Here is a 19,945-nt window from a genome sequence, read left to right as displayed (position 1 = left end):
AGTAGACTATTTGTGTGAATTGATAAGAGCCATAAGTGACATACGAACCAGCCCAAGAGACAGGGTTCTGTAAGGCACCAGGAGTCTCAAACTGGGATTAGTGGTGACCAGATTTCAGTGCTACTGAGGGAGCCCATCTGATGAAGGAATTGCAGCCTAGACAGCATTGGAAAGCTCATCAGCTAATTCAGCAACTGGTCAGGTCATCCAGTGGACCAACACAGCTCTAAAATAGGTGGTTGACCTTTAGGGGCCTGGGGGCAGCTATCCAAAAGCCACATGCTGGTGATGGATGTGGCGAACACACACCTCCTTGGGTGCCCACACACACACACATTCAGACACATGATTTAACGAGGCAGGCACATGCAAACTCAGATAGTCTCTGCCAAGGGGTGGGGACTTCCGGCACACCAGGCTTTGCTATGCATGGAAAAGCCTTCCACTTACCTTGGAAAGGAACCTCTTCTCCCTCTGACGCAGGGCCAATGGAGGGCACAAGTGCCTAGGAAACAGGAAGGAGTGTCCCTTCTGCACACCTCTGCTTCCTTCTTCATAATTTCTTGTTATGGACTGCTGGACTGGACTGCAAGCGATGTGCAGCCAACAGCAAGCCAAGGCAAAACATGAAGCCATCGCTTGCACGGTGTTCAGTTAGGGCAGGTGTGGGCAACCTTTGCCCCTGCCAGCCGATGGTGTGAACTACAACTCCCATCAGTCCCGACAAGCTTGGGCAATGGGCAGGGATGATGGGAGTTGCAGTTTGGCAACATCTGGAGGGCCAAAGGTTTCCCTCAACTGAATTAAACAGGGGAGAGAAGCGAGAAGCAACAGCAGCACTTTTCTGTTGGACCATCTAACTATACTCTAAGATTCCTGAGGAAAACTAAGGGAAGTGGGCAGGCACAGACAACGCCAGGGGGCTGTTTCCTCCCCAAACACACACCAGCAACTTTAGATCTTCCTATACAGTAACGCGGGTGGCGCTGTGGGTTAAACCACAGAGCCTAGGGCTTGCTGATCAGAAGGTCGGCGGTTCGAATCCCTGCGACGGGGTGAGCTCCCGTTGCTCGGTCCTTGCTCCTGCCCACCTAGCAGTTCTAAAGCACGTCAAAGTGCAAGTAGATAAATAGGTACCGCTCCGGCGGGAAGGTAAATGGCATTTTCGTGTACTGCTCTGGCTTGCCAGAAGCGGCTTAGTCATGCTGGGCACTGCTAGGTTGGCAGGAGCAGGGACTGAGCAACGGGAGCTCACCCCGTCGCGGGGATTCGAACCAACGACCTTCTGATCGGCAAGCCCAAGAGGCTCAGTGGTTTAGACCACAGCGCCACCCGTGTCCCTCCTAAAGCATATTTACATCCCCCCAAAAGAATCCCGGTAATTGCAATTACCCCTGGTTTCCAGTATTATCTGATGGCGTGTAAGCAGCTGCACACTCAAGATCAATTTGTGTGAAACAGCTATCCCACCATCGACTTGAGTCATTCTCTGCATTCATAACCAAGAGCAGGTTTCAAAATTTTCAACGTCCCCTCGGGATTCGCCAGGATGACCAAAGTGTCCGGTCTTTCAAAGTATGACTAGGGGTTATGTGGTGGTTGTGGTCTACTCTAGTGAGATGAAATCGGGGGCTATTTGCTTTATTCCTGGGATACCAGCAGCATAATCTTCAGGGGGCGGGGAAAGTGCTGTGGTGATATACCGTATTTTTTTGCTCCATAACACTCACTTTTTTCCTCCTAGAAAGTAAGGGGAAATGTCTGTGCGTGTTATGGAGCGAATGCCTACGGATGGCGGGGGGGGATCTGCTGCAGTCGTGAGCAGAGGATCCATGGTTCCCCTTTCTTCCCTCCGTGGCTCGCTTTGAAACAGCAAAGCGGGAGAAGAGCCGCTGAGTGGGGAGGAGAGAGGGACAGAGAGCCTGCTTGCTTTAAAGGAGCAAAGCAGGAGAGGAGAGGAGCCTTCTCCTCTTATACCCCTCTTTTGCATTATTAGCAGCATCCTTCTCCACCCACCCCACGCGTGCTCCTTGTCCCTTGAGTGCTTTTCCTTCCCTCCCCACTTAAAACATGGTTACAAAGCACGGATCCACATGGATCCTCAGGATTTTTGCACTGGGTGGGTCACCACAAATTCACCATCAGATCACATAGCATGTCCATGGCTACAGCTTGCACCAAAAAAATCACACACCCACTGTTGCCTGGGGCCGCAGTGGTGCAAAAACGTGGTTACAAAGCATGGATCCACATGGATCCTCAGGATTTTTTCATTGGGCTACCCCAAACTCACCGTCAGATCACATGTCTGTGGCCACAGCATGAACCACAAAAATCATACATCCACTGTTTCGTTTAGAATATTTTTTTTCTTGTTTTCCTCCTCTAAAAACTATGTGCGTGTTATGGTCGGGTGCGTGTTATAGAGTGAAAAATACGGTAATCCAACTCCTCCAACCCTTCCTTCACTTCAAATCAGTGGCTTTAACGTATTAAGATTTAAGCCTCCAATTTCAAAGTGGAGGTGATCAAAGTGTTTTAATGTCAAGTTCTCCTGGAGAGGCGAGGGCTTCATAAGCTTCCATATTTCCCCACCTGGGTGTTGGAAATCCATAGCCTCACATTCCAGCGGTCTTTAGTCATCTTGCCTCGCCTCTTGCCTTGCATTTCTTGTTCAGTCCACAATAACTTCAGCCATGTTTGTGGTGCTGCAGATTCAATTTCCCCCCAGTCTCCAATCTTACACCTACCATTTGTCCAGCTGCCCCCCCCTTTGATTACCCACCTCTCTTCTGGGTGAAACAAGGCTCCAACCCTGAAAGAATAGATCTAAAGGCCCCCTAGACAATACACATGCACACACATATTTGGAAATACATTTTCGTTCAGACACACTGTTCTTACAATCCGATAGGAGAAGGGGGACAAAAACCAGATATATCTATAAAAAATATCATCATTTTATTACATTCCACACAGTACATTGTCAAGAATTTCAAAATTCCACAAGATATTTTCACACACAGGCAACTGGGTGATGTTGACAATGTCACAGCTGTTAAGGGGCGGGAGTGAAAAGTGGCAGTAAAAATCACGGGAGGGTGTCAGGGCAGTCTTTGGCGAATATCTAAAAATGGGATCTCTCAATTGGGTTAAAACACACCCAGGCTGAGCATATTTGAACTACTGTGAAATCTGGAATACAACTGGAGGTATTTACACTTGACTGCTGTTGGGGGTGGGGAGATCAGGAAAATCAGTGGGAGGGAAAAGTTTACATTTTTCTCGTTTTATTTAATTTATTATGTTTTTATCCCACCTTTCCTTCCAAAGGAGCCCAGGGTGCCAAATTCACTTTGGAGATTTCCTATCACACGTACCAGGGGTACAGAAATTAAGGTACTTACTAACATTATTTACTTCCACACTGGAAGGTGTTCTCTTGGGACCCACAAGAACGAACAAATCACATCTCAAAAAGTGGCTTCTGCTTATCTCCTGGCATAAGGTGAAGTTGTCACCTTGCTCAGAGGCAAGGTGTCTCTCCCCTCCCTACCCAAAAAAAATATTCTGTGATCTGGGACAGGTGATCGCTTTGCTCTCACAAATCCCTTCTTTCTAGATGCAGTTTATAAGCACACACGCTCCTTTCCCCAATCCCACCCCCATATACACTCTGCACTTTAAAGAACAATTTCCCTAATAAACAGCACTGTGTGGCATTTAAAACCAGCTAAGCAAGCATCTGGACAGAGTAAATTTGCTACATGCACTTAGAGCATGCTACCTGAATAACACAGGGCGGCAGGATATGACATAGACACCCCTAGATAAAAGTGTTCATTTTGGGGAACTGGCAAAGAATATCCACTCTCTTTCATGACCCATGCCAACCCTGTACATACATAGGGTTCAACCCACTGGGAGTTTGTCCCGCATGGTTATATCAGGGACAGGTCTTGGGGCTGGTCCACACTTCCACTGTCCCGTGCCTAGAAAGAATGGGGCAAGAAGAGGTGTGCATCGCCCCCAAGACATGGGGCTGAGTGGTTTCCCCCTTGCCCGGCTCCTTTCCCAGGGAAAACCACTCTCTAAATCGGAAGAAATATGTGGAAAACCTGACTGCTGTTTGCTCTGAATGAGCGCCAAAGAGCAGTTTTCCCCAGCGCGGAGCAGCAGGACAAGAGGAAACCTGGATATGCCCCCAGTGATTTTAGTAGGGCTTCCATAATGGAAAGCACTCATGACTTTCACCCCCCAGTATTACAACGCTGCTACTCTCTTCTGAATTCTCAGTTTTCACATGAGGGAGAAATGGCAGACAGGAACTTTAAGAAGGATATAGCAAGTTGTCATGGCTGGATATTTTTTTTAAGCAAACAAAGTGTTCAGTGGAGATGTCTTTTGCCAGAAAATATGTCCGATTTAACCGTTCCAACCACCTTTATGTGTTATCACTTGATAAATCTATATAAGGCATTTCCATTGCATTACTTCAGAGCAAAATCAATAGATAGAGGCTCCATTATACCATCTTCGTTAAAGATGCAGAGATAGTTGGGTTCTAGCAGGCCCTATTCTTGGGGCTTTGGTTGACAGATGTCACTACCAACATCTTAAGAAGCAACATGGCCACGAAAGTAAATTGTGTCAGGCAGCCATTTATGTCGACATGGAGAGAGAAAACAAGAGGGCAAAGCGTTCTTTGTGTCTTTTTTCAAAATTACCAGTAAAAACACAGTGGCGGCATTTCCTTGCTCTCCCCCCAAAAAAGAAAAGAAAGCATCACCAAGAGTGAGGTTTACCTATAAAATAAACTAAACCTCAGATTCATGGAGCTATAGCATTTTTCAAAACCTTACATCTATTGGCATCTATGCATCTCTCTAAGGCTGGGTTTAACAGATAAAGTGAACATTCATTAGAAGCTTCTCTCTTTTTTTAATAAGGCAACTTGAAAAATATTTGTTTTGTTGAGGGATTAATTCCACTACCAAAACGATGGCTATGTTTTTGTGATTTCTTGGGGGGGTGAAGGAACCCTATAAGACCTTGAAGTTGACTGTCTCCAAGCCTTTCTCAGTTCTCCCCCATCATACACTGTGGCGTTTTGTTTTTGCCCTATCTTTAGGCTTGCCATTTAAAATTTTCCAGGGGCGCAGCCTTTCCTCCCCCCCCCCCCCAATCAGTATGAACCTGCTGACGTTTTCATTAAGGATATCAAATGTAAACCCAGCCAGAGCTAGATAAGGCAACAAAAAGCATCGTTCACTTCTCCTAGTAAACAAATCAGTGTATCCGTCCTCAAAAAAAGGTGTTCCGGGCCTTCCACGAGGCAGGGGGAAAAAAGCACTCCCTTGTGAAGGTCGCAGCGGCACAAGCAAGTCCCAAAAGACCTTTTCGAAATAGCCATCCAGTCAATTCCCCACACACATGCACACTTACATACATAGATAGGTAAGAGATAATACAAGCACACAGAAATTTACTCTGGCATACTCCTCCTGACGCGCTACCGAGTCTTCTTGCAAGTTGTCTACCGGGGACAAAAAAAACCCACAAGTCCTTGAGAAACGAAATAAAAGGAGCATTCACTTTCAAAGAGACTGGGGGGGGGGGAGGCAAGTCTCCTCTCGCGATCCACGATGCACATTACCGTTTTTTAAGAGTTTTTTTTTTTTTGTGTCAAGAGAACCAAGGGGAGATGTCTATAGAGTTCACAGATATGCTGGGCGAGGAGGAAAAGTGCAAAATTGAGGCAACGTCTCTGAAAGTCTCTTTTTAAAAAGTTTTTGTTTTGTTTTGTTTTTGTGTGTTTCCTGGCTCCGCTCTCAGCAATGCGAACTGCGGTCTTGCTCTAGTTTTATCGTTAAGGTGGGTTCCACCGCCAGAGGGGCCCCGTTGGCATAGTGGGAGCTTTTGTAGGTGATGGAGTGATCGCTCTTCTTGGCCGCATAGCGGAAGCGGTGGTAGTGGAGCACAAGGGCCAGCACGACGGAGACCACAACCAGAACAGCACCTCCGGCGGCCATAACGTAATACCAGTAGGCTGGGATGGGCTGCACTGACACCGTGTCCACTGTGGGCTCGTTCCCTGGCAGGAGGGTGCCCCCTGGGGGAGAGACAGAAGAACGTTGCTAGGTGGCATGCATGCAGGCTTATCATAGCACACACACACACACACACACATATATACATGCGTTTCGGAGTTTTCAGCAACTTAAATAAAGGTCTGCATGACCGAGCTTTCCCCTGGGTGGGAACGTAATTTGGGTTTTTGACAAGCAGGCAATTTAAAGCATTTCATTAATTAGGCTTGGGAGGAGGTGGAGGAGGGGGGGAGAGGATGTAAATGTTGTTCATAGCCATTATATTTGGAAGGAACGGCTTCCGCGCCGCCCCCCTGCCCCCCCTGCCCCCGCCTTGCGCTCCCTGCCACAGCCACCCACAATCATCTCCGTCTTGTTTCGGCGTGGCACTTGTTTGTCAAGCAATGACAAAACACGTCACGTTTTTTTAAAAACAAGTGACAAGAGTTTAATTGCCAAGTACGAAGGAGGTTGTGACAGGATCACAGAAGAGATTCTAGAGATGAAAAACACGCTTCGTTCCTGGGGGGGGGGGCGGCGAGAAAAGCAGAAAAGGAATCTGCAGGCAAGACCTTCCGGAGGTCATCACGCTTCAGAGACCCAGAATTTTTAAGGCCATCCTCCCCACCGCATATAATTCGGGCATGGCTTTCCAAATCACAGCTAAACCGAGACCTCCGGGCAGGAGTAAGACGCCCTGTGTTCGGTGAAGTTTACTCCCCAGTAAGTAATGCTTATGGCAACAGTCTCACACTGCAATTCTTTTCCTTCCTACCTGTTGAATTCAATAAGATTCACTCCCAGGTGACTGTAAATAGGTTTGCAGCCTGTGTGTGTGTGTGTTACTAATGACAACTTCATATTTAACAACTACAGCAAGCTACAAATTCAGGCTTTACAACTCTCCTGGAATCTCTGCATTTCCATTGTTTACGGTTTTTTGACCCCATCGAAGTTGTGTGTTGAGGACCAGGAGAGATGCGAAGAGGCCAATCACATTTACTTGTTCCCATGTCTTCCCCGTTCAGGTATAAAGCAGTGAATATAAAAGCTCCCCAGTGGATCAGGTGAAAGGCTCACCTGGTCCAGCATCCTGTCCTCTTGAGTGGCCAACCAGATGCCTATGAAAAGCAGGTAAGCAGGACTTAACAGCACCCTCTCCCCTTGCGACAGTGGAGGCAGAACACACAGCCATCATGGCTAGCAGCCGCTGATATTCTTATTCTTCATGAATTTGTCTAATCCTCTTTCAAAGCCATCCAGTTTGGTAGCCATCTCTATGCAATTAATCCAGAATGCGGCAGCTAGACTGGTGACTGGGAGTGGCCGCCGGGACCACATAACACCAGTCCTGAGAGATCTGCATTGACTCCCAGTACGTTTCTGAGCACAATTCAATGTGTTGGTGCTGACCTTTGAAGCCCTAAACGGCCTCGGTCCTGTATACCTGAAGGATCGTCTCCACCCCCATCGTTCTGCCCGGACGCGGAGGTCCAGTGCCAAGGGCCTTCTGGCGGTTCCCTCATTGTGAGAAGTGAGGTTACAGGGAACCAGGCAGAGGGCCTTCTCGGTAGTGGCGCCCACCCTGTGGAACACCCTCCCATCAGGTGTCAAGGAAATAAACAACTATCTGACTTTTAGAAGACATCTGAAGGCAGCCCTGTTCAGGGAAGTTTTTAATATTTAATGTGGTACGGTTTTTAACACTTGATTGGGAGCCGCTCAGAATGGCTGGGGAAACTCAGCCAGATGGGCGGGGTATAAATAATAATAAATATTAATAATAATAATAATAATGCAGTATGTGAAGGAGGACTTTATTTTGCCTGTCCCGAATCTTCCAAGTTCCAGCAGTATGAGAGAGAAAATCTTCTCTATCTACTCTACTCACCCCATCACATCTCCTTTTCTCTAGACTAAAAAACCCCCAAATGTTGTAGCCTCTCTCCTCATAGGGCAATTACTCCATCCCCTTGGCCATATTGAGTTATTCAGAAAGCTGCATGCTTCAGATGCTATATTTTGCATGGAATGCAAAGATGCAAGGAAAACATGCCTAGCGTTGTTGCTGGGAAGCCCCACAAGTCCCCACCCAGACCCCCTTGCCCGTGGGAGCAGCAGCAGGGTGCATCTATCATGGTGGGGGAACTGTTTCTCTACCTTTGAGCATGTTCATTTAAGGGTGAAGGTAAGAGTACGTTTCCTAGCACAATTCAAAGTGTTGATGCTGACCTTTAAAGCCCTAAACGGCCTCGGTCCAGTGTACCTGAAGGAGCATCTCCACCTCCATCATTTTGACTGGACACTGAGGTCCAGCGCCCAGGGCCTTCTGGCGGTTCCCTCACTGTGAGAAGCAAAGCTACAGGGAACCGGGCAGAGGGCCTTCTCGGTAGTGGCGCCCTCCCTGTGGAACGCCCTCCCATCAGATGTCAAAGAGAAAAATAACTACCAAACTTTTAGAAGACAACTAAAGGCAGCCCTGTTTAGGGAAGCTTTTAATGTTTAATAGGCTATTGTATTTTAATGTTTTGTTGGAAGCCGCCCAGAGTGGCTGGGGAAACCCAGCCAGATGGGCGGGGTATGAATAAATAATAATAATAATAATAATAATAATAATTAATTAGAGATATGAAGTCAAGATTATATTGCCTTGGGTCCAAAGGCCCTGCCCAGTCTAAGAGGACTCCACAACTGGGTCACTCTCTCTGAGCGGGTGGGTCACTGGGCATCCCACACTCACTGTCTCTAATCATGGACGGGATAGGCAAAATTGAGTATTCCCTTCCATGGCTAGTTGCTGGGCTTCTGCAAGCAGGCCTCTTGTTTCCTACTCAATCCAGCAATGGCAATTACTGCTGCTTGGAAACCAAACGTGCGTGCATTCTATACATGCTCTGAATTTTACGGGGGGGGGGGGGATAAAACGGGGAGGGCTGTGCATGGCTATAAACCCAGAAAAGAGAAGTTTCCCACAAACAACCCTACTGAAACAAATTCTTCAAAAAAAAGCTGCACTCCTATGCACCGTTACCCGGGAGTAAGCGCCACTGAACATAGGGGAACTCGCTTCTGAGTAAGCATGCTTTGGATTATGTTGTACAACACCAGCAAGCTGCCTTCTGTGCAGTAAGTACCGTATTTTTCGCTCTATAGGACGCACTTTTTCCCCTCCAAAAATGAAGGGGAAATATATGTGCGTCCTATGGAGCGAATGCAGGCTTTCGCTGAAGCCTGGAGCGCGAGAGGGGTCGGTGCGCACCGACCCCTCTCGCTCTCCAGGCTGCAGGCTGCTATCCGCAAGCCTTCGGAGCGCGTGGGGAACTCCCGGCTGGAGAGGTTGCGTGTGGCTAAAGAGGAAGCCAAGACAGCCAGCAGGATGGATCCCGCTCGCTGTCTTGGCTTCTTTGCTCTTTGGGGCTGGGAATAAATTTTTTACCTTTATTTCCCCCCCCTAAAAACTAGGTGTGCCCTATGGTCCGGTGCGCCCTATGGAGCGAAAAATACGGTAATTCTTTTCGATGTGGTCTATCTGTTCAGTGGGTTGGTTTCTGGTTCAGTTGTCTCAAATGCTGGGCTCCCAAATTAAGTTTAAAACTAAATCCCAGAGCACATGCTCCTCCAGAAACAGGAAAAAAAATCAGCAGCCACTGAGGGATTTGTAATGGAGAAGCAAGAAAGATTCGATTTGTAGCACATACGTGAAATCCCCTTCTGGCGCACGCAAGCTAGAAGCCACCATCTAAGCCATCAGCAATGACCTCCCATCTCCACAGAGAGGCCGTTTATTGGAGAGGGTAATGGAAAGGTGACCTTTCCTCTCGCCCTCCAACAGAGACGACCCCCTCAGCGGCCGACTGGAGTGACCCAGAGTGAGAACGTGCGGCAAACCTTGCTCAGAGCCTGTCCCAGACATAACTAGAGAGCCTTGAATATTAAGACCCTCTCTGGCAGGTATCAGCTTGCAGGGTCCTCCCCTCAAAATAAAATAAAGAAAAGTTTAGGAGAGGGAGAGGAGGTTCTGTTCCTGCCTGTCTTCGTTCTTCATCAACTTATAGGATTAAGAAGCAGAATGCTTGGTGCCATTCCAGCTATTTCAGTGAAGAGGCTCGACAATCTGCCGCTTACACTCAAACTCACTCACTAAATGTACTAATAAGAAGCTTGCTTTGCTTTTAAAATTGATATTGTGAGGGGTGCGGGCTTAGAATATGGAGCTGCAAACATCAAAAGCTGTCTAACTCCCAGTTCCCAAGGCAGATCACTGCATCTCAAGAAATCAATCGACCAAATTCAGGTCACAGTCAGTGACGAGCAGAAGACTCTGCAGAGCAAACTGCTCCAGATGACTCCATGCCAGATGGGGAGCGTAGACTGTGAGGGCCTCGGGGGTAAAGGGAGTGACTCATGAGAGTACCCGTGATCCAGATTGTGCTGCCTTCAGTGGTTCTGGCTCCATCTCAGGGCCATGTGCCCTGTTGCCTCTGGAGTCATGTCCCTGGAGTCTGTAGCCCCTCCTGAACCCGTGCCCTGGCAACTGCCTAAAGTCAGGGTCATGACACAACTGAGCCAAGCCACAGGGAAGGCAACAAGGAAATCTCCTGACCTTAAATATGTGGGGTAGTCCGGCCACGATGGAGTGCTAAGTACATTTTACTGGTTGCAATTCCCATCCCATCAATGGGGGTTAAGATGGTGGAGGGAGCCAAATTCAGAGCCAGTCTATGCACTGGGGGTTGTAGGAGAGGGGAGAGGTAAAGGTAATGGGACACCTGACCATTAGGTCCAGTCGTGACCGACTCTGGGGTTGCGGCACTCAACTCGCTTTATTGGCCAATGGAGCCGGCGTACAGCTTCCGGGTCATGTGGCCAGCATGACTAAGCCGCTTCTGGCGAACCAGAGCAGCGCATGGAAACACAGTTTACCTTCCCGCCGGAGCGGTACCTATTTATCTACTTGCACTTTGACGTGCTTTTGAACTGCTAGGTTGGCAGGAGCAGGGACCAAGCAACGGGAGCTCACCCTGTCGCGGGGATTCGAACCGCTGGCCTTCTGATCAGCAAGCCCTAGGCTCTGTGGTTTAACCCACAGCGCCACCCGCATTAATTCAGAGGACTTCCGATTAGCCTGGTTCACACCCACCTTCTCTGCATTCCTTGCTTTCTCCCCCAAATGAACATTTGGTTCATTTTCTAGTGGAAAGTTCCGTCTTGTTTCAAGAAAAGAAACATTAACAAAGGTGGCCATAAAACAACACTGGAGTAATAACGCTGCCTATCTCCTTAGGGAGGATGAACAAGTACAAACTGTCCGGCAAAGTGACAAATGATGTAAATATCTCCAGTTGATCTCCCTGCTGTGCCACCCAGGCAGCCCAGGAATGAAAAACACAAATGGCAGTTTAATCACCAACCTCTTGTAGCCAAGTCACTGGCACTTCAAGGTCTGAATTCTCAGAGAGACCAATGCAACCCTATGCTGAGGGGGAGGTGGAATCGACTCTGTGGGTCCTTCCTGGCTCAAGGATGACCTTTCTTCCTTCTATTCTACCGTTAAATGATTAAACCTTGCTGGAAAAGGATGCTCTTTCCCTTTCTCTTGCCTTCAGTGTGGGTAGCAGTCAGAGGAAGAGAAACATGTCGGAATTATATTTAGGTCCGGGGAAAACATGTGGATATCTAGACTCAATTAGCTCGAAAAATCAAGTTCAAGTGGGTCTTGGGTTTGGGGAAACCTCCACTGGGGCGGCGGGGAGGTATTCTAGACCTGTACAAAGAATGGGATATTTTAATGTTTTGTGGGCTCTCCAGACAGAATGGAAGCAAGGAGACTTACTGTATTTTTTGCTCTATAGGACACACTTTTCCCCCTCCAAAAATTAAGGGGAAATGGGTGTGCGTCCTATGGAGCGAATGCAGGCTCCTTGGCTTCAGCGATAGCAATGCGAAGCCTCCGAAGCGCAGAGGGAGCGCTCCCTCCACGCTCTGGAAGCTTCGCGTTGATTTCGTTGAAGCCGGGAGAGCAAGACTCTCCTGGATTCAGCGAAAGGAACCTGAAGCCTCCGGAGCGCAGCGGGAACTGGCTTCAGCAGAGAGGGAGAGCTGCGCAGCGCCCCTTAAGGGAAGCAGGAGGAGAAATGGAAGGGGCTCCGTTTCTCCTGCCGCTTCGCTGAAGGGGTGCCGAGCAGAGAGGGGGAGATTTTTTTCTCTTGTTCTCCCCCTCTAAAACAAGGTGCGTCCTATGGTCGGGTGCGTCCTATAGAGCGAAAAATACGGTAAGTTCCTTATGGGGTGGGACTACCCCTGGAAAAGAATCCATACTTTTTCTCGCATAGTGGACCAGGGATCAGTATTTGTGGAACATTGCTTTCTGGGGAATGAAGTCTACAAATAAAAATGCATTTCCAGGGCATCACCTGGGTCACAGGCTAACGTTTTTATTTCATAAATGCACCTGTTTCCTTGCTGTAATTTCACCTTAACAGACTTTCCAAGCTACTTTCAGCTTCCTTGGGCCCTGGTACTGTGATCCTACCCTCCAAGACAACCATTTCAAAAGGGATGCATCATCCTAGAATTTTGGTGGTACTGATCACACTACCACCCCACCTTCCCCATCATTAAATCATGCTTCTGATGAATCAGCTGCAGCCAATGATGGACCCTAATATTCTATGCCTAGCTGCTAAAGTTGCTTAGGGTGGTTTCAGGTGTGCCTGTGACTTCCTTTCTCTCCCTCCCTCTTCCTTTTCAGCATGCAGTCGGATGCAAGTACATATACTGTATTTTTCGCTCTATAAGACACACCAGACCATAAGACATACCTAGTTTTTGGAGGAGGAAAACAAGAAAAAAAATATTCTGAATCCCAGAAGCCAGAACTGCAAGAGGGATTGCTGCGCAGCGAAAGCAGCGATCCCACTTGCTGTTCTGGCTTCTGGGATAGCTGTGCAGCCTGCATTCACTCCATAAGACGCACACAGATTTCCCCTTACTTTTAAGGAGGGAAAAAGTGAGTCTTATAGAGCAAAAAATACAGTACATAGTCATCTCTTGTACGGATGCCACAGGGTATATAAATGTAGATATGGTACATGTGACCCCAAAGTGCCCTAATTCTTTTTCCTCTCATCATCTTCTATAGCGTGATAAGGCCAGTTTGGAGCCAAGAGACTTTGTCACACTATCCTACTGCTAAAAATAGTTGCCCATTTCCTTCCGACTTAACACTGCAGATTCCATCACCTTTAGGATACACGTACCAGGACCTGCCTTAAACCAACAGTCTGTCCTGCTTCGTGCTACAAACTCTGGGTGGCAGCAGCTTGCAAGGAGCTTCGGCTGCTCTGCCACTCGGAGTCCCTTTCAGAGAAGCAGCATGTCAGAATTAATGCTGAAAATGGCCAACCTATGTCACGTTCTCTCTCGTCCTCCCCGCTCCCCCATATCCTGATGATCAATATGTTAAGCATTTCCCTCCCCTGATCAGAAATAGCCAACTATGTGAGCAGGGAAATACTCAGCAGAAGGGTCTCAAGTAGCAGGACTAGGAAACATAACAGGTGAAGTGCTTTAACAAGCGGCCAGGGGAGATGGATTGCTGGCCTGGGCTCAGCTACAGCTCCTTGTGTACGTTTCCTAAAGGTAACAGACCCTTCTCTTACAGGCTGAAACCAAAGTAACAGAACAACAACAACAACAACGGGTTGATCTTTTAACATCCCTAGTGTTGAGTGGGAAAAAATACTGGCAACTGTTTTAAGTACAGTGGTACCTTGGTTTAAGAACAGCTTAGTTTATGAACAACTTGGATTAAGAATGCTGCAAACCCAGAAGGAGGTGTTTTGGTTTGTGAACTTTGCCTTGGAAGCAGAACATGTTCCGCTTCCTGTTGAGTGTGTTCCATTTGTAAACTGAGTCCCCCGCTTCTATGGGAAAGCACGCCTTAGTTTAAGAACGCTTTGGTTTAAGAACGGACTTCTCGAACGGATTAAGTTTGTAAACCAAAGTACCACTGTAGTTGGATAGGGGTGGGTCGTTGTTTTTTGTCTTGGTAATAAATAGTTCTGCCCTTAGGGCCACTTTTTAACTTACGCTTTATAGGGGTACGCCTATTTAGGCGAACATGAAAACATGCAAAGACCAAAAAATGATAAACAGGTACAGTTGTACCTTGGATTCCGAACACCTTGGAACTTGGACGTTTTGGCTCCCGAATGCCGCAAACCCGGAAGTGATTGTTCCGGTTCGCGAACTTTCTTTTGGAACCCGAACGTCCGACGGGGCTTCCGCAAGCTTCTGATTGGCTGCAGGAGCTTCCTGCAGCCAACCAGAAGCCGCGCTTTGGTTTCCGAATGTTTTGGAAGTCAAACGTACTTCCGGAACGGATTCCGTTCGACTTCCAAGGTACGGCTGTATTTGAAAACAACTGTAGATTTCTGTTGGGGGAATGCTGGGTGGAAAACCCAGTTTCGCTGTCAAAACTAAGCCACGTTGTTCTGTGGTTCCCCCAACCCTCTGGAGTACATTTGGGGACCACGCGGGGGGAGGAGGGGGGAATCCCTTTCTCCTAGTGCCTATCCAAAAAGTTTGTTGAGCTGAAAATCCCTGGCTGCTGCTGCCTTGAGGATTCCCCCAACCAGCCTCAAATATCCCAGTGAATACCTGATAGCTAGAGCTTCTTCCATTTGTTTCTACTGAGAAGTGCAGGTAGGATCCTGCTTCAACTAGGCTGGAAAGGACATGCAGTGAAGGTCTGGGGGGAGGGAACTCTTGAGATGTGGGGAGGGACGACAGCTACCTTGTCTCCCGATTCCCTGGCAAACTTTCAAAGCGCAAGAGGAAATCTCTGGGCTGCAACCTGGCAGTCCTGCTTAGTCCCATCAAAAGGTTTACACGATCTTTCCTGACACAAAAATGGCCTGTGGAAGTCATCCCACGTCCTTCAGTTGCAACTTGCGAGGCACGGGGGGCATGCGAATCGCTCAGAGCTGTGCTGATGTGGAATACAGCTGTCCCTGGGCTTCTGTCAGGTTAGGGTGCCTCATATATGAAAACATAGCAGAATGAAAGCACATCCAAGCCGTCTCATAAAATCCACCCCTCAGGCTATACAATCTCATATGTTCAACAAAATTACTTTTAGGCTGGTGTTTCTAAACTTCCAGTAAACACGGGGCTTTGTTGTTGTTTTCATTTTCAAGGGTAACTAACAATTTGCATTTGCCTTACTTTTTGTGAAGAAGGTAAGGAGCATTCAACGAAGCATTTAATTTATACAAGGCTGGGTGCCATTCAGAGTTCTCACTGTGGGGATAAATCTGTGTCTAGGGTGTACCAGTTCAGGGTTCATCCACACTTCCACTTGACCCATGCTCTCTAGGTCTGAGCAATTTTCTGTTTGCCCAGGCACTATCCCCAGGAAACCCCACTCTTCAAGCACCAAATCAGAGCAAATATCAATCCACCAAAAACCCAATTGATGTTTGCTCCAAATCAGCAGTAAAGATTGGGTTTACCCAGGGGAAAGCCACAGGACAAGCCATGGGGAAAGCCACAGGACAAGTCCGGATGAGCCCTCAGGCTGCATGACTGACTATTCCCCCATATGAAAAGAATCTCTGCACATAGGAAACTAGCACATCAGGGAGAAGGCTGGATTAAAGGTAAAGGGACCCCTGACCATTAGGTCCAGTCATGGCCGACTCTGGGGTTGCGGCGCTCATCTCGCTTTATTGGCCAAGGGAGCTAGCGTACAGCTTCCGGGTCATGTGGCCAGCAGGACTAAGCCGCTTCTGGCGAACCAGAGCAGCGCACGGAAACGCCGTTTACCTTCCTGCCGGAGAGGTACCTATTGATCTACTTGCACTTTGAGGTGCTTTCGAACTGCTAGGTTGGCAGAAGCAGGGACAGAGCAACGGGAGCTCACCCCATCGCGGGGATTCGAACCGCTGACCTTCTGATCGGCAAGTCCTAGGCTCTGTGGTTTAACCCACAGTGCCACCCGCATCTAGATGTCTGGTTTTGTTTGTCATGTAGAAGGATTCCCACCCCGCCACAGAAGAACATTTCTGCTTGTTAAACTTCACCTGAAAGGGTACAGCTGAGACACTAGTCAACCAGCAAGAGCTAGGCCAGAATCATAGCTGGGTATTTCTGCAATCATAGATTAAAATGCGGATCCCAAATTCTCCATCAGAACACGGCTGCCCTCCTGTCTTTTGAAAATGGGACAGAACTGGACCTCAGACCGCCATTTCTGTCTCCTCCAACTGGAGTGAGAAGGGAGCATGCCTAAAGTAATATCCTATGGTTTATTAATAGCTCTGAACAAATATGCCCAGGACTTGAGCAAGCAGTGCCCTCAAATAGGTGCTCTGCTGAGAGGCCAGCATGCTTTGCTTCATCCTGAGCATACTTTGAATGAAGATGGAATCACTGGTGTGCTCACGGCCTGACTGCTGTACCAGGGAACCTCTGCTCTGACTTCTCGCATTAAAACCAAACAAAATGCCAGAACCCTTACAAATAAAATATTTGGCTTTTAAAAGCCGAGCTGCCATTCATATGTAGCAGGGCTAAAATTCACTCTCTGGTCCATCTCTGCCTCCTCCCACTCCCACTGATAAAGGGTAGTATATAAATTGGAATAATAATAGTAATATGCTAACGCAAAGGCAGTGGAAGGACAGAAAGAGATCCCTAGCCTAGCACAAGTACGGCAAGCATAGAAAGACCTGAGATCATAGATGGCAGACAAATACAGCGGGATTTGGCCAATCGTATTATGCAGATGATCACCTTGCCAACAAAGGTCCATATAGTTAAAGCTATGGTTTTCCCAGTGATGTATGGAAGTGAGAGCTGGACCATAAAGAAGGCTGATCGCCAAAGAATTGATGCTTTTGAATTATGGTGCTGGAGGAGACTCTTGAGAGTCCCATGGACTGCAAGAAGATCAAACCTCTCCATTCTGAAGGAAATCAGCCCTGAGTACTCACTGGAAGGACAGATCCTGAAGCTGAGGCTCCCATACTTTGGCCACTTCATGAGAAGAGAAGACTCCCTGGAAAAGACCCTGATGTTGGGAAACAAGGAGGGCACAAGGAGAAGGGGACGACAGAGGATGAGATGGTGGGACAGTGTTCTCGAAGCTACCAGCATGAGTTTGACCAAACTGCGGGAGGCAATGGAAGACAGGAGTGCCTGGCGTGCTCTGGTCCACGGGGTCACGAAGAGTCGGACACGACTAAACGACTAAACAACAACAGCAAATTATGCACATGACGACTCCAGTTACTATATGGAAGCCAAGTTTAACGATCTGCCATTCATGAATGAAGGCTTAAGGGAATTCCTGTTAGCTCTACAGATTTGCTTGCAACGCCCATGTAACTTCTTTGCAATGTAAGAACAGAAGAAGAGCCTGCTGGATCAGGCCAGTGGCCAATTAGTTCAGCATCCTGATCTCACCGTGACCAACCAGAAGCCCAAGGGAATCCCAAAAGCATGGCAGGAGCCCAAGAGTGTCAGCATCACGTCAACAGTGGCAAAAACTTGGGGTTGAACTATTGGGTCTGCTTCCTATTAGCAAAATAATAAATGAGCCAGCAAAATCTAAGTATAAAAATAATCATGACTAGGTTGCTAAGGAACTTTAAGCATTAACTTTCAGATCAAAGCAGAGGTTTATGGATGTCTGTGCCCCTTTCACCCTTGGCCATAGCAGATGCACTACCTCTCAGTGTTCAATGCCAGACGACTTTACAAACTACTTTTCAAAGACAAAACACCTTCTCCCACCCACTGAGAAGGCATCTCTTCTGGAAGTCAAAGCCAGCCGCTTTGGCGATGCATCAGCAACGGCCTGAGAGATTGCTCCAGGAAGAGCAGTCTATCCAATGATAAATAAAAAGGAGATGATTTAATAGAAGCAGAAAGCTCTTGGAGGCGGATGCTCCCTGCCTTTTTGCCGCGCCAGGGTTTTCACCATCCCACAGGTGAAAAGAGCGTTACACAATGAAACGAAATGAAAAATCTCTCGGGGTAGAATGGAGCCGCCATGCTCCTTTCCCCACACCACAGCATCTCCACTGACTCAGATACAAGTTTAATGAAGAGGACAGTCTCTCCAAATCCCTCTCTCCTTTTGTTTCCCTCCGAAGGTTTTATCAACTCCAGGCATCCCATTTTCTTTTCTCCAGGCCAGAATTAAGCTATTAAATGCACAATTTCACCCTGCTTCTCTCTTACTAAATGTCAGCCTTCAAACTCAGGGTGACAGTTGTTCCTGTGCTCCAGTCCCCTCCCCATTCCACCCTCCCTGCTGTCCCTAAAAGCCCCACCGCAGCCCCTGCCTTGCCACTTTTTGGCTGGGATGCAAAACCTCTCTGTGCTAAATATTAATCATTGCCACCTCATTGCACTTCTAATTCGCCGCTGATTTGGGGGTTAAGCCTCCCTGCGGTTGCTGTCCATTCCCCCAGCCCCACATCTTAAAGCTTCACTGCTCTTCCCTAGGCGCTGCGGAGGCACAGGGGTTTATCTGTAGCCACATTTATCCCTGTTACCACTTGGCCTCCATTTTATTACATCTGAGCAAAGCTCATGCGTTAAGACCACGATCTAAAGCTTTCAGGTGTCCTTTTAAAGTTGGTTTGTGAAAGGCTTTTGACCGGGCTGCAGGGGGCACACCTGGAAGATCCAGGGATCTGTTGCAACACCTCTGATCTAGGCAGACAAGAAGTGGGGGGCTGCCCTTGAGACTGACCCAGAAACTCCAGCGGGTAGAGAATGCCGCAGCGAGACTCCTTACGGGGTCCTTGCTGCGAGATCACATTCACCCGGTGCTATACCAGCTGCACTGGCTCCCAGTGGAGTACAGGATCAGCCCTATACGGCCTAGGACCCTCGTACCTACGGGACTGCCTCTCCTGGTATGTCCCACAGAGGAACTTACAATCTTCAAACAAAAACATCCTGGAGGTCCCAGGCCACAGAGAGGTTAGGCTGGCCTCAACCAGAGCCAGGGCTTTTTTGGCTGCGGCTCTGATCTGGTGGAACGCTCTGTCACAAGAGACCAGGGCTCTGCGGGACTTGACATCTTTCCGCAGGGCCTGCAAGACAGAGCTGTTCCACCAGGCCTTTGGCTGAGGCACAGTCTGACCCCCTCCTTTGGCAATCTTCACAGAACTCTAGCCCAATGGTTGCCATCAATTTGATTTGAATTAATTTTATAGTGAAATGATTTTAGAATGTTGTATTATTTTATTGTTGTTAGCCGCCCTGAGCCCGGCTTTGGCTGAGGAGGGCAGGGTATAAATAAAATTATTATTATTATTATTTCACCTCTCTAGTCTGTGTCAGATGGAGATAAAGGAAACTCCAGCGCAGGGACAGCTCTCAGGCTGTGCAGTCTGCAAACACTGACACCTCTCACAGGGTGCCTTTGCCATTAACATCCAGGTGACAAGCAGAAATACTGTATCTGGAAGTAGATACAGTGGATAAGAAATGCACCAGTTGAACTTCAGCCTGACACACTGCAGTTAAAGGCTTAAGAGCTGCACTTTTTTGAAAAACAAAACTAAAAAATGTGCATCAAGGTTCACATACTGAGCAGCAAAGGATAATGACCCAGGTGAAAGAAAGGGCACCTGAATTTCTTCCAGTTCCCCCTGGGAGCCAAAATGCAGAGTTGGCACTAAAGAGAAGCACAACTTATGCATCAATTAAGTCCACCTATTTGCATTTCATTTTGGGGCACCTACAACTGACGTGAAAACCTGGAACAGGTTTTCGGTTGGGAAAATCTTCCGCGAGCTTTCGGACAACTTAGACAGATTCAATAAAAGCGGGAG

At 47.9% G+C, this 19,945-nt stretch overlaps 1 protein-coding gene across 2 annotated transcripts in view; it reads right to left on the bottom strand.

The window, feature by feature from the left end:
- The window catches only part of NRP2 (neuropilin 2), a 242,194-nt gene that overhangs the window by 39,270 nt on the left and 182,979 nt on the right, over positions 1-19,945 (bottom strand). The window contains exon 16 of one of the 2 annotated variants that reach the window (XM_081016402.1): positions 2,941-6,112. The exons of the other annotated variant lie outside the window; for it this stretch is intronic. Coding sequence (XP_080872528.1) covers positions 5,832-6,112 — 281 coding nt within the window. The 3' untranslated portion in view covers positions 2,941-5,831. Of the gene's footprint in view, positions 1-2,940; positions 6,113-19,945 lie in introns of those variants that run through there. 2 annotated transcript variants of the gene reach the window in all.

The sequence above is a fragment of the Podarcis pityusensis genome (genome assembly GCF_964106645.2).
Source record: "Podarcis pityusensis genome assembly, chromosome: 1".
Classification (NCBI taxonomy): Eukaryota; Metazoa; Chordata; class Lepidosauria; order Squamata; family Lacertidae; genus Podarcis; species Podarcis pityusensis.
Note: the sequence above shows the minus strand (reverse complement) of the source record. Positions and strands in the feature narration are given on the sequence as shown.